Source organism: Phascolarctos cinereus, unplaced genomic scaffold, assembly GCF_003287225.1.
Source record: "Phascolarctos cinereus isolate Bilbo 61053 unplaced genomic scaffold, phaCin_HiC Scaffold_726;HRSCAF=1367, whole genome shotgun sequence".
NCBI lineage: Eukaryota > Metazoa > Chordata > Mammalia > Diprotodontia > Phascolarctidae > Phascolarctos > Phascolarctos cinereus.
This window is the reverse complement of record NW_027556098.1, coordinates 262,524,412-262,539,977: the sequence shown is the minus strand read 5'-3', so window position 1 is coordinate 262,539,977 and position 15,566 is coordinate 262,524,412. Positions and strand designations below refer to the sequence as shown.

Here is a 15,566-nt window from a genome sequence, read left to right as displayed (position 1 = left end):
TCTTTTACAATCAGGTTTCCCCACCTTGGATATCACAAAGGAACGCTACTGACAAATTTAACGGCTTTCCTTCAATTCTAATCTTTCTTGATCTCACTTCAGCATCTGATGCTGTAAATCTCCTTTCATATTTCTCTTTATCTTTGAGACCTATGTTCTCATACCACCTCCATCCCCACTGCTCAAGCCATTTCCTATAATGCTATCCTCTTCTCTTTACCTTTTAAATCCTAAGACAAATGCCATTTTTTTCAGGAAAGTGACAGAACCAATCGACCCTTTAGACCTCACATAGTTTTTAAACAGACGTACTGTTGACTTTCTAATGCACTGTAATCATCTATTATCTATGTTGATCACACTCTACTACTAAATTATCAAATTCTCTAAAGGAAGAGCCTAAACTTTGTCTTTCCCCCAACTTAACACTTTTAAACACTAAATGTTTGCTCTTCGGCCTTTTAAAGCCTTTTGAAACTTGGTCCCAACCTATCTTCCCAATCTCATTATACGTTATTTCCCTTCCTTTACTCTTCCACCCAGCTACAAACTGGTCTTCCTTGTTCCTCAAGAGCACTGGCCATCCCTCATGTCTAGAGTGTATTTCCTTTCTTACCCTCTACCTCATAGAATCCCTCTCATCAAATCATCACCAACAAAGCCTTTCTTGATACCCAAAATGTTAATACTCTTCCTCACAAACACCTTATCATTCACACACACACATACACACCCAGTCCCCTGAAAGAATATGTATTTCTTGAGAGTAAGAATTACTTTATCTGTATACCAAGCATCTGATAGGATATGGTTTATTGATCAATTGCCCCTCTCAGTGCATGGTTCCTAATCTTTCCCCTGGCCCTTAAGTGTGGTTTTTTCCAAGGCTATCAAGACATCTTTCGTTTACTTCTGTGTTTTCTATAAGTTTTAAACTTCTGCGGTTTCTATAATCACCAAAATGCTACTAATGACCACATTTTTATTTCCATGGTCTCCAAAGCTCCAGCAGTAAGGGACTATGTTTTATAATTGAGGAAACAACTCTTCTATGGGTTATGTCACACTCAACATGTGCATGTGTTGGGGGGGTGGAGAACGTTAACATTTTGAGTCAACTCTCCCCAGAAACCCAGTAAGTGTGCAAGTGGTAGAGTAAACCTCCCACTTTTGGAAATGCTCTTATGTTTCTGACCTAGCTATATCTTTTCAGTAAATACCCCTTTGTAAAAGCTTAAAAAAAAAACTCAAACTTTCCCCTCATACCCTGTACCCAATGATTAAATCCTTTCAATTCTATCTCTAAATCTCTCTCCAATCTGCATCCTTTACACACAATCTGTGGGACTCCAACTGCATACCACCCTAGTTCAGGCCTCTAATATCTCTTCCCTGACAAATTAATCTTGGGAGGGGTCGGGGGTATCTGTATGTGATGATCATATCACTGTTCACCAGAAAATGCCTTTGACTTACATTCCAGGCTGCCAATAATTTGGTTCCAACCCACCCTTCTGATCTTGCCACTACTTTAGTTAAATTGGATTCTACTCCTCAGTCTCAACCACCATGCTTACATTTAAAAAAATTTTTGCTTTCATATACTATTACCCATGCCTGGAATGGGACTCTACTCCCAAAATTTCAAACTCTGTATGTTAAAATGTCTTCTCCCTTCCTTTAAGGACTAACTCTGGGGCTACCTTAAGGGCTACATGAAGCCTTAACCTAATCCTCCAAACTCAGGGCTCCTGAATTATTTTTTGCTTCACAGACACCTTTGTACATGCTGGTAAAGGCTATGGACTCCTTCTCAAGATACTGTTTTTAAGTGCACAAAATACACAGGATCACAAATGAAACCAAACATATTGAAAAAAATTAAAGCATTTTTTAAAAAACAAATTAATAGAGATTTCCCCCCCCCCAAGTTAAGAACCCTTGTCCTAGCTGAAAATATCACAGAACATCAGAACTGGAAGGGCTTTCAGAGGTCATTTAGTCCATCCTGTTTGTTCTAAGTTTTTTTAGAGTACTTCGTCTGACTCTCTTTTCTGTTCTCAACAAAATCGACCTTAAATCATAGATGTGTGTGGGTGTATCCCTTCCCCAATTTGATGATAAGCTTGAGATTGTTTTTGTATCTCTAGCAATCTCTAGCAAATAACAGACACTTAAAATAATTGTATATTGAATTCAGTAGTGTGCAGTTTATCCACAGATCCATCATTTTCTGAAAACTGAAGAAAGGGATTTTTTTCCAGCATCAAAAATTAGCTAATTCTATTCAGTAGTAGCCCAGAAGGATGAACAAGAATTTGAGGATTGTGGTGAAGTACCAAATGTTTGCAAAGATCAAGGAGATTTTTAATAATGAACAAAGGAAGAAGAAAGTCTGCAGGTTCAAGGGGGAATGGCTGGGCAACTGCTCTAGTCTACTGGGTGAACCTTTGGCTATTCAAGTGGCAAATCTTGAATCATAATAAAACTTAACTGAGTTCTAGACTTCAAACCTAAGCCTCCAAAAATAATCGATTCCCTGAATAAGGATCTGATGATACAATATAATCCAAATGTCCTTCCTGTTCACCGTGCTGACAAGAGAGAAGATAAGGATAAAGTTGGAACCATAGAATGCTTGAGTGGCTATTCTGCTATTGCAGTGGTTTTCCACTACAACATTACCCAATATTAGGACTTCCTTGTTCACAATTCAGAACTATAATATTTCAATAATTTGATGTGTGTTCAATTATTTTGTGGGCTGTTAGATGAAATCAAAATTTCACCTTTAAATATTTCTATTTATTCACTCCCTCAAAAAAAAAAGTGTACCGAGTATCCCCTGTTTGGTAGGTATAAGGACATGATACAAAGATATAGAACTGGTCGCTGTCCACATGGAGCTGTTTTTTTTTTCTTGGGTAGGTAATAGAGTTAAGTGACTTGCCCAGGGTCACACAGCTAGTGTCAAGTATCTGAGGCTGTATTTGAACTCAGGTCCTCCTGACTCTAGGGCCAGTGCTCTATCTATTGTACCACCTAGAGGCCCCTACATGAAGTTTTAGTGATTTAATATCACACTGTCTTTATTTGGAAACAGATTCATTAATATAAAAGATGACATTAACTTACGTGGTTAGCAAGAATGCTCCATCACCACATCGTTCCAGGGCTTTTCGTGCTGGAGGTTTTGCAGCAAATTCTACAAAACCTTTTCCCGTTGCTCGTCCACGATCATCCACTACTACAACAGCTTTCTCCACAGGACCAAATTGAGAAAATGCTTGCTCTAGAAGCTCATTAGAAACCACAGGTGAAAGGTTCTTGACAGTTAAGGCAGCTCCATGAGTAGCAAATCGAATTCGGAGTGGTCTGCTTTTCAAAATAGTGCCATCCAGCTCTGCTTTTGCAATTTCAGCCAGAGTTCTAGACTCCTTTTGGGGGGGAAAACAGAGAATTTACAAATAATTGTACACATTCCTAAACCCACTGTCATGCTGAAAAGGCATCATTAAAAAAACTGTTTTGCACAAACACACATACCCTTCCCCAACTCGACACTTGTCTCCTTAATACAAAGGAGTTGTATGAAAAGTAGCTAAAAGACATCCCTCTCTAGTCATTATTTCTATTTTTCTGTCTAATATTTCTATATACTCTAGCCTATAAAATGCACCGTGTATGGGGAGTGAGTGGGAGGGGGGAGAGTGTGTTTGGAGTAGAATCTACCTTTCCTAGAACATTTTCCAGAGTTTCAAGCACTAGGAAAATCACCCTTTTCTTAATACTCACACAATTTGTCATCGCCAAGACTGGACAATTTTAAAAAAAATAATACAGAAACATAAAAATGATACAAAAAATAACCCATCTTCTCAAGAAAAACTTGGTATTTCTTTATTCAATCTCTAGGATTAACGTTAACACCTCATACTATTACAATAATCTTACGATAGATGAACTTAAGCCATTTCAGGCCTTCAAAATCATTAGAACAAAGTCTTTAAATGTACTAGACTTGAGAATCAAAAAAATCTTAGAGTTCAATCCAATTCCAATGTTTTACCAGTTGAATGACCTTATGGTTGAGCTGCAAATTGGCTGAACCTGAATCAATCCATTTGCAAAATCAGAACAGTAATTTCAGAACTTGAAATTAGAATTTTATAAGTATCCACATTTATTATGGAATTCACATTGTTTTGCTTATTCTGCTTAGTGTAAGCCAAAAATAACTAGGCATTTTTCTAAGTGTTTAGTTTCCAATCTTTGGTTTTAAATGGCCCTAAGGATCACCTAGAACAACTCATTATTTTAAGGATTCTGAAGGACTCTAAGCACATGTAAGAATCCTCCAATAACACAGAATCCATTACATCAAAAGTAACTCATTCCATTTTTGCAACATCAATTTTAACAAGTTTTCTGATACTGAAACAATATTTGACTCTAAATTCTACCCACTAGTCAAAGACCCATCTTCTGGGTTCAAGCAATATAAGACTAACTCCTCTTCCATATGAAAACTGTAAATTTTTCCTGTTTCTCTAAGCCTTCTCTTATCCAGGCTAAACACAGCCTTTCTCAATTGTTCTTCTTATGGCCTCATACCCCTCCTTATTACCAAAGCCATAAAGTCCTGGAGCTGTAACTCATATTTCTTATCTCCCCATGTAATGCTCTTTCTAGTACACCACATTCCCAGACTTCTACTATTTTACATTAGCTGCTTAAATATCCCTATAGACTGATCAAAAATAAATTGTTTTACTTGACAGATACATGGTAAAAGCAAAGGCAAAAAACTGGCTTACTGCCAACAAAAAACAGTTTCTGTCAAATTAAAATAACTTGAATTAACTCTGCTTGCAACTGACTGTTTGGTTAAGCCAATCTGGCCAAAACTAGTTTTTGAACTAGTCAAGAGACTAATAAATTATCCAATTCTTTTCTAACTTAGGCTTTGCATTCTTTGGTGAATTTTTTTCAAAATATCTGAACATCCCATCAAGAATATGCCAAATACGTGAAATGTTTCTTTTAAATGATTCCTTTCCCAAAGAAGACATACAACTACAAAAATCACTTCAATTTCTTTCCAGATAAAAGCAATTTTCCAAGGTAGCCCTTCCAAGGTAACACATTTCCACAATTGCCAAAGTCCTACCATAAAAACGACTGGCAGTCAAAACAATAACCCACCAAAAATTACTTTGCATAAGTGTACAATTTAGACCCGAAAGGGAATTAGAGAGATAATCTAGTCTAATATCCTCATTTTACTTCCATTATTAACACTTTCCAACATGAGGCATACAGAAAAACAATCATATTTTATACTTCAATCATACGATCACGATTTAAGAGCTAGAAAGTACTTTAGGGGCCATCAAGTCCAATCCTTTATACAGATGAGGAACTGAAGTTAAATCACTTGCCTAGTCACGGAAGTAGTAATTAAGGCTTATTTTGAACCTATTTGAACCTGACTCCAAATCCAGAACACTATTCCACTGCACCATGCTACCTTTCATCAAACATAAGAATTTTATCTTCATTTGTAAAATCGGTGGTATTTTTTTCCCATACAATCGTATTGTTGTAAGTGAGTTTGATGATATATAGCTGGACACAATCCACTATACAAAAAAGCAAAATTTATTTAGCACATTATCAAAATACAAGATAGAATTTAATTGTCTGTTAACTCATACAATCATTCTGCAACTACAAAAGATAAGTATGTTTCTAAAAAGCCACGCTAAAAAGTCCAATTTAATAAACAAACTTTCTCAATGACTTTTATTATTAAAGTGGGGCCACATTCTAGAAGGAAAAAAAACAATCCTTTGTTAAAATAACATCTACCTCCCCAAAAATTAACTATACCAACCACTTCTCCCCAACCATTGGCAGCTATCAGCAAAACTATAGAGAACCGTTCAACACTGGATATGCTACATCTGCATCTATTTACTTTTAAGACAAAATATTTGGAGGGCAGCCCTTTTTAAATCTATGAGTCTATTAAATAAATAATGTGCCTTGGCCTTTCCAATACCAGTTTTGATGGTCACATAGAAAGGTGTTTTAAAAGGGGTTTTAAGGAATAGATATTTGAACTATAAAAAACACAGAAGGGCAGAATAGTGTAACAAAAAGCTACACTAAATCTATGACTGCCATAGTTGCTCTTTTATCCAGAGCAAATGACAGAATTAACAGTAGTATCAATGGGTCTGATTTCACTTTAACTAGGGAACTGGCAACAATGGCAGGGTGGGGAAATGAGAAAAAGCAGAAGTTTTTCTATCTCCATCCATCTAAATCAAATTTGTTTCTAAAGAAAAAAACAAGATTTCTATAGTACAGTGGGAAATACCATCAGTTCCACTTCTCAAAAAAAACTGCAGCCTATCAGGGAGACATAAGGACAAGGGGAACATGAAATTTTGCCATCTCGTCTTCAGATAGCTCATTTGCCCAACTACGCTCACTATACAACAAATGAGGGGCTAAGGGAAAGTTTTAATTTTTTAATTCTACAAACATATGCTGTTTTCCCAAAATTCTAATGTATTATAAACTGACAGGGCTTCATTTGTTTGCATTATGTAAAAGGAAGCTAATATATTGTTTGATGCTAAACTTAGTTTTTAAACTACTTCTAACAAAAACTCCAACTTTAATCAAATAATAAACTCATATTTTTAAAATTTTATTCCTAACATAATTAGTTTGGTTAATAGCTAACTTTTATTTTGATAGACACTTGTTTGAAAGTGTAAAATTAAATATATTCAGAGCATGTATGTTTCATCACGTATTCACTACATATCATGAATTTTCCATTTATTGCATTGCCACTGCTTTTAGCAGCTATTAGAACTGTCTAACATAACACAAGCTGGGTAATACACAAAATACTGGGAAAGCACAATATAGTATTTAAAATTTTTTTTCACTAAAAAAACCACCCCACTGTAGAAAATACATCATGTTCAACAAACCTTTAAATTATAAAACCATATGCTACAGATCTAACATTCATAAAATCACCAAGCTTAAAAAAGAAGGCCCTTCTCAAACCAAGCCATTTTCTTTCTTTAAAAAATGAACAAAAATTAGTATTTCCAAATGCTAATAATTCAGTGACCAACAGTGTGACTCCAGAAGACTTAAGATAAAACCTACCTGTTACTTTTCTGGGAAGTAGTGAACCCTAGGTGTGGAAGAAGACATTCCTAATCAGACCAGGATAATGTGTAAATTTATTTTAACTGTTTTTTGTGATTGTGTGTCTAGAGGGTGGAAGTGCAAAGGGGGGAGGGTGAGAGTGAAAATGATAACCGAGACGCATCAATACAGCTTCTTTTAAAATGGTGAATCCTATGAAGTCGTGTTTCCCCCCCCAACTCTTCATAACACTACGCCCATTCCTAATGCCTGCACTGTACTCCACAGTAACACCGTGGCCTAAAGCTTTAGAAATTTAAGTTTCTATTCGTACCACCGAAGGTTAAAACTACTAGAGATTTCAATGAATAGTTCTGTCTGTTAAAATAGCATCCACCTCCCCCCAAAATAGCTACATCTGCCACTTCCCTCAACCACTGGAAACCAACAGCGGAACCATGAATATAGCTGTTCAACACTAGATAGGCTATATCTGGGTCTATTTACTTTAAGACATAATATTCGGAAGACAGACCCTTTTTAAACCTATGAGCTTACGAAATAAATAATGTGCCTTGGTCATTCCAATACCAGTTCTGATGGTCCATAGGAAGGTATTTTAAGTGGAAACATGAAAGAAATTGTCCTTTTCTCCTCATTAAGAAATTTCCTGGAAAAGGAACCTTACTCAACGGGGCGATGCCTCCCCAACCCCTCACCCCTGCACAAGGCTTCATCAGTGATATCTCTGTGTCAATCCTTCCAAAGAGACTCTTTTTTCTCCCATTACAAAAGAAAGCTCGGCCTGAGGCGCCTCCTACAGGCCAACGAAAGCAAAGGCGCTCCCTCGGGGACCAGATGAAAATCTAGAACAGACCGAAAACGGGATTTTAAATCGGGCAAGGATGGCTGCAGCGAGCCGCCGGGACTCGAGGCCAGCCTAACTGCCAAGCGCGGGGAAGCTAGACGGGCCCGGAAGAGGTCCGACGCGCCGCCGAGCCGCACGCGGCTGGTAACGCCGGGGCGGCCATGGCGCTGGCCCCTGGGGACCCTCGGAGCGCTGGGGGAGGGGAGGGGCGCGCGCGAATGACTGCCTGTGGCGAGGTCGATCCCTCTTTCTCACCAGACGGATGAAGCCAAAGCCGCGGTCTCGGTTAATGAAGACCTCGCTGGGCTCCCCGTAGCGCTCGAAAAGCCGCTTAAAGTCCTCCTCCGTGATGTCCGTGGGAAGGTTCCCCACAAAGAGGCGGCAGCGCTGCGTGTACGTTTTCTCTCCCGGCTTCAGGAAGCTCTTGATGTCGATGGTGAAGCCCATCTCTTCCTCCTGGTGGTCCTCCTGGGGCGCCGAGGGGGGCGGCGCCTGTTCCCCGGCCAGAGCTAGCGCCATGGCAGCCGCAGCTGCCGTCTCGCTCTCCCCCGCCGCCGACTCCAAGGCCCGCAGGCGGGCCGGGTTTTTCTCGATCCGCACTTGCTTCAAGTTTCCTCTCAACATGATCGCTCCCCTAAATTCGCTGTAAGTCTGAAGGAAAAAAAAAAAAGATGTCCGTAGGGTGGAAAAGGAGGCCGGACAAGCCGCAAGACCGAACCAGGCGTTCAGCTCCTGCTACGCACAACCGATCCGCGGCAACAGCGCTTTCAAAATGGCGCTGCCAAACGCTGCAGCTACTTGTAACGTTGCCGAGCCCAAGCCCCGCCCCCGCCGTGTGCTGCGGCGCCGCGCCCTCCACGCCTGCGCAGTTCCGGCCCTGGCTCGAACTTTTCGAGAATGTCTCTTTTTGACCAATACTAAGAATTAGCCTCTTTTTGCACATGCGCGGACAGCTGCCATCTGACTGCCTTAACCTCCGTAAATACGGAGAGTCTGATTTGTGCAGGCCACGTGAAGCTTTATGGTGGATTTGCGAGAAAAATTAAGTTTTGCCTTGGCAAGCAGTGTGGGAAAGTAAGTGGAAGAGGGGTGAGCTTTATTGTTTGGTCAACCAGTATCTTAGTCAAAGTGAAAATTTTCAAATTTCCACACACAATGTGAGATTTGCTTATAATAGCTGTGGATAGCTATATAATATAGTTAGTAATATTGACTCATGTTTATATACCACTCTAAGGCCCAGTAGTGCAAATAGTAGTACCCTCATTTACAGATGAAGAAACTGAGGCTCATCAGTTGTCAGCTAGTAATTATGCATCCATGTAAGGTTTGCAAAGTATTCTACAAACTCATTTGATCTCACAGCAGCCCTAGATAATACTTACCTCATATTATTATCATCCTCATTTTACAGAAGAGGAAACTGAGGCAGAGGTTAATTTCTCAGGGTCACACAGCTAGTAAGTACCTGAGGTTGGGTGTAAACTCAGGTCTTCCTGACTCTAGGCCCACTTCAATACCTACCAACCAAAAAACCTCTCATCTCTGATGTAATGTATAAAAAAGGATACTGGAAAGGCAGGAGAGGTCTAGGCTTTGAACAATAAGCAAACGATTTTGTATTTGATGCTGGAGGTGATAGGGAGCCACTGGAGTTTATTGATTAGGGGGTGACACGATCAGACCTGTGCTTTAGTAAAATCACTTTGGTGGCTGAATAGAGGTGGATTGAAAGGGGGAGAGATTAGAGGCAGGCGGACCCACCAGCAGCTACTGTGGGAGTCCAGCTATGAGGTGATGAAGGCCTGCACTAGAGTGGTGGCAGTGTCAAAGGGGAAAAGGGAGAGATTTTGCAAAAGTAAAATCAACAGGCTTTGGCAACAAAATGATGGGAGTAAGAGACAGGGAGGAGTAAAGGATGCCTCCCAGATAGAGGATGAGAGATAGTGAGGAGTCCAAAATGGCTCACGGATTAGGAGCCTGACAGACTGAGAGCATGTTGTTGGCCCTCTACAGTAATAGAGAAGGGACTGGGGAGGGGTACAAGGCTAGGAGGAAATATAATGAGTTCCATTTTGGACTTGTTAATTTTGAACAAAAATAGTGAAAAACTCCTTTATACATTTCTTTTCAGAGCTACTCTTCTAACCCTACATTCCTTCACACTGACAGGCTGGATCCCCAGAGCTCCTGAAGTATGTCTCCTCAGGGCTCTATGGGTAACCCTGAAGGTTGGGAGGTATCTTTCCAGTTCTCTAGCTCACAAGCCCAGTAACCCATTGTGCTTCCCAGCATGATTATAGGTTGATTATGATATTAGTCAACCAGGCTTAGTTAGCTTTTTCTTAGAAAGGGGCAGCTAACTAAGGTGGTTTGGTTGGTAGAGGCATACCTAGGAGATATTGTGGGTACAGTTCCAGACCACCAAAATAAAGGTAAATATCACAATAAAATGAGTCACTTGAACTTTTTAGTAAATGTGCAATAGTATTATGTCTTTAAGAAAAAACAATGTATATACCTTAATTAAAAAATACTTTATTGCTAAAAAATACTAACCATCATTTGAGCCTTCAGTGAGTCCTAATCTTTTTGCTGGTGGCCTAGAAGGCATGAGGGACAAACACAGCTTCTGGAAACTGTTTCAACTGTTGTTGAAAACCCTCAAGCTGTTCCCTTTAGGTATGAAGTAACTTCTGCTCGGCTCTTGCTAGAACCTTGAATCTGAGTCAGAGGCTACTGTTTAGCTGGTCAAGGGAAGCTGCTAGGATGGGTGGCAGGAGGTTTAACCCAAAACGAAAGTCCAGGGCTCTCCTCCTTATGCCCTTCACCAGGGTTTAGCTGTAGCAATCTCTCCTTTCTGCTTTCTTAAATCTTTTGGCCTTAAACTGGTTTGATATTTTATAAAGGACACACAGAGCATGACTAAGACTCGTCAGTCAATCCATTAACATCTGTCTCATCAATGTCCCTCCAGTTCCCATCCAAGGACTTAGTCTCAAGTCTTTGATTGATTAATTTATTAAATACTGGTCTGTAAGCCTTGTTCATAGCTCTGATTTGAATCTATCAAGATGTATAAATGAAAAAAGTATCTGGGCTAAATGGAGTGGGGTGATATCAACTGCCCCCTAACATAAAGGCAGGTAGATAGCAAAGTAGATTGGGCATAGAGCCTGGAGTCAGGAAGATAGTTCAAATCCAGACTCAGACACTAGCTGTGTGACCCTGGACAAGTCAGTTAACCTCTGCCTCAGTTTCCTCATCTATAAGATGGGCATAATAACAGCACCTGCTTCCAGGGTTATTGTGAGAATCAAATGAGATTGTGTTTGTAAAGCACTTAGCATAGTGCTTGGCATATAGTAGGCACTATACAAATGCTAATTCCCCTGACCCATAGAAAAATCCATCAGTCAGTCAACAAATGTATAGTCAGCATTTTCTATGTGCTGGGCACTGAACCAAAATATTCTTCACTGAATTCCTTTAAATATTTTTCCTAATGCCTTTGAAATGCAAGTTGATTTATAGCAATTCGATTCAATTCAGTTCAGTCTGGCAAGCATTTATTCAGTGCCTACTATATGTTAGTATTGTGTCAATCCAAAGGAATACTAATAACTCACAGTTATATAGCTCTAAGATTTACACATCACTTTCCTCACAATAATCCTATAGTGGAGGGAGTTTATGTATTATTATTCCCATCTTACAAATAAGGCTTATACAGTCAAAGGCTGTTGACCATTTATCGAGTATCTTGTAGAAAGAATTCTTGTTTGGGTATAACCTAGACCAAAACGCCTCTCAAATCCTTTCCAGTTATGAAGTTCTATAATTATATGAAGTGACTTGCCCATAACTGTATAGGTAACAAGTATCAGAACTAACATTTGAACCCAGGTCTTCTGACTCCCAGTACAGAACAATCTCCACTATACCATGGATCCAAACAAAATAATACCTGCCCTCGAGGAAGTTGCATTTTAATAATGAGTTTTGTATTTAACAAATCTCTCTTTCTCTCACAATCCCATATATTTGAGTCCATTCAAACCTGCATCGACCTATAAGACACTATGTCTCTGGTTTCCTTTTAAGTACCAAAGGTCCTTTCTCCCAGCCTGTCTCCAATCTATCACTCCTTGGCCAAACACAAACAAGCTCAGAAACACTGGTCTAGAAGGAGGAGTAGGCATATTCCTTATTACTTCAATGCTACTTCAAGACTTTTCTCTCCTCCTTTCAGGTTCACTCTATCTATAGTTCCCTATCCAGTACATTGTTTCTATTAAATACTAATTTCCAGGTCATTCTCTTTATCTCAAGAAATTCAGCACTTAGCTTATAACCTTACTTTCTTTCCATCACAAACTCATGCCTCAGACTTGAATCATACATAGACTGATGTGCCCTGAAAAACCCTGCACTTCCAATATATCGTTCTCCTTGATTCCCATGATCTTCCTCATCACTCCACCCCAGTTTCTGGGCCATCCGCCTTCTTCACTCCTGCTTTCATCCTGCTGAGTAGCCCAAGAGAAAAATCTCACAATCATGCTAACTGGATCCACTTCTTATTTATGGAGAATGGCTCACCAGGTGAAATTTAATAGAGAAAATACGAAGTTCTGCCTAGGATTCAAAAAATCAATTTCCCAAGGATAGCTAGACAACAGTTTGCATTTTTTAAAAAAAGACATTAGGATTTTAGTGTTCTAAAAGTTATAAATTAATTTATGGTATGCCATGGCAGGAAAAAATATAAGCTGATACCGTCTCTAACCATTAGAAATAGTATCAGAACCAGAGAGGTGATAATCTTGCTATATCTACTTGATGAAACCATATCTTTAAAAAAAATTTTTTGTAAGAAATGTTTATTGAAATATTTTGTTTTTACATCATTACATTTATTAATGTATCCTTTCCTTCTTCCTGACCCCCATCCTAGAGAGCCATCTCTAATGACAAAGAATTACAACAAGGGGGGAAAAAAAGAATTCACCAAAACTAACAAATGTCTTGAAAAAATCTGATTCAGTGTTCCATACCTATAATCCTCCACCTCTGCAAAGAAGGAGAGGGTGCCTTTTCATATCTTTTCTTTGGGACCAAGCTTGTTCATTATAATTTTGCAACTTTCAGTTTTAAATAATTTTGTTATTGTTGACGTTAATGCTGCCTAACATCTAAAAACTAAGTTTTGAGTTCCATTTAGGCTTTTAAATTCTAACGAACTAAACATGATTAGGAAGAAAAATTAGCATAGGTATACCCTGTATAGTGTTTTGAGATATTAGGAGATACCCTGTTTTCTAGAGGTAAGGCCCAGTAAGCAAGCTGTGCCCTAAGCTTGGCATAACAACAATCCTTTGTGCTCACCCTCTGGAACTGATGGTCTCTGAGCTTGGGCAAGCACCAACAGACCCAGATACAAAGCCCTGCTGTGAACTGACTTTTTGTCAGTAAACAACCTTGCCTCACTGTTCCTGCTATGCCTCACACTGTTGTTATAATACACTGTTTGACTCTTTGTCTAGACACAAGTATGTAAATCAAGGTTCAGCCAAACTAAAGGGATCCCTGGGTCGGGTCCATCGTGTCGTCGTGCTCCCCCCACACACACACTAGGGGTAGGGCTGTGGCACATGTGTCTAATCTGCCTCCTTGCTTTCAAGCCATTCCCCTCACTTTGAAGTTAAACTTCTTTTTGATTCCTGACTCTCCTATTCTCTAGCCTGCTCTGTTCAGCTCTGGCCATCCACAGGTTAGAGGCTAGTTCATTCCAGTTGACAAGCACTACTCTGATGGGGGGGGGTGTAATTAAATTTTTACTTTATTCAATCAAAGAAAATCCTCCTTCTTTGTTCTTCCTCATTCCCCCTCCAGAAAGAAAGAAAGACACAGCCTCTGTTACAAATGCATAAGGTTAAGCAAAACAAATTTCCCCTTTGGCCTCCTACTTCCTAATAGCACCTACTTCTCAGCCTTGATGTGAAGATCAAATGAGGTAATATTTGAAAAAGCGCTTAGCATGGCATCTGGCACATAGTAGGTGCTTAATAAATGTTTATTCCATTATTCCATATCCCCTCAAAAATGTGGCTTAATTTGCATTCTAAATCCATCACCTCTGCCAGAAAGTATCATGTTTCATCATAAATTGTCTGGAATTACCATGGGTCTTTTTGTTGATCAGAGTTTCTAGGTCTTTCAAAGTTGTTTGTCTTTATATTACTGTTGTTACTGTATAAATTGTTCTCCTGATTCTGTTTCCTTCACTCTATATCAGTTCCTACAAGTCTTCCCAGGTCTCTCTGATACATACCCCTCATTATTTCTTATGGCTCAATAGTAAGTAGATAGTAATTTCCGGTAGGAGGGTGTTAGGACAGGTAACAACACAGGAGGTACGGGAGTCTTTGGGTTCCAGCCTCTAACAGGTTCACTCTTGATTTAGGCAGCCAGAAGGACAGGAAGACAGCTTCAGAGGGGTTAAATAAGCTTACTTTATTCTAGTCTAGTCTTCTCAAGAGGATTGCTGATAATGGGAATGCCAACTCTTACAGTATTCCCTAATCACCTTTCTCTCAGGGGCAGGCAAGAATAGGAGTACAACTCCTAGCATCCCCTAAGCTCAATGGGGGCTGGTTGAGGGAAGCACATAGATTCCCCCCAAGCCTTGATGAGGGCCAATCAAGGCAAGTACATGCATTCCCATATGCATTACTCAAATCCCTGAAATGGGCTACCCATTCATTAACCAATACCCACTTGCTTTATAGGGCAACAGACAAAGAAAGCTCACAGGTTAACATTAGCTACATTGTCATGACATAGCCCAGCACAGGCATACACTATGTCATCCTTATATCTTATTGCGACTGTGCAGTAGAAGTTGTTTTCAACCATAATTCATGGGAAATATTATCTATTTTGGCCATGCATCCTGGGACCTATTATCTAAAAAGAATAACAAAAGTCTTCCTTACACACACACACACACACACACACACACACACACACACACACACAAATCCACCTTACTTACAGAGGGGAAATGGGAACTTTTTTCTTTTTTTTTAACCCCGTGTTCATTCTTACCCAACAACCCTTCTTTTCCTATCCCTGACCCACCAAGAAAAATACTCCTTTATAATAAATATGGAAACTCAAGAAAACAATTCAACACATTGCCCAAAAATGTACCTGTAATTCTGCACATCTAGTACTTCACAGAGAGGTAGCTAGATGTCTCAGTGAATAGATGACTGGGCCTAGAGTCAGAAAGACATGAGTTTAAATCCAACCTCTGACACTTAGTAGCTGTGTGACCTCAGGCAAGTTACTTAACCTGTTTGCCTTAATTCATTAGAGAACAAAATGGCAAACCACTCCAGCATCTTTGCCAAGAACAACCCATGGACAGTATGGTCTCGTGCCTGAGAACATTCCTATTAAAAGGGGGAAAGTGCAATTAGGTGGAAGTATCAGGCCTGAAGCAGAAAGACTC

The 15,566-nt window shown here is 39.6% G+C and overlaps 1 protein-coding gene across 1 annotated transcript in view; it reads right to left on the bottom strand.

Annotated features, from left to right (window-relative positions):
- The window catches only part of PSPC1 (paraspeckle component 1), a 61,038-nt gene extending 52,210 nt beyond the window's left edge, over positions 1-8,828 (bottom strand). The window contains exons 1-2 of the mRNA XM_020968807.2: positions 8,303-8,828; positions 3,136-3,437 (exon numbers count right to left, since the gene is read on the bottom strand). Of these exons, the coding sequence (XP_020824466.2) occupies positions 3,136-3,437; positions 8,303-8,671 (671 nt within the window). The 5' untranslated portion in view covers positions 8,672-8,828. The remainder of the gene's footprint in view (positions 1-3,135; positions 3,438-8,302) is intronic.
- Between the last annotated feature and the right edge of the window lie 6,738 nt (positions 8,829-15,566).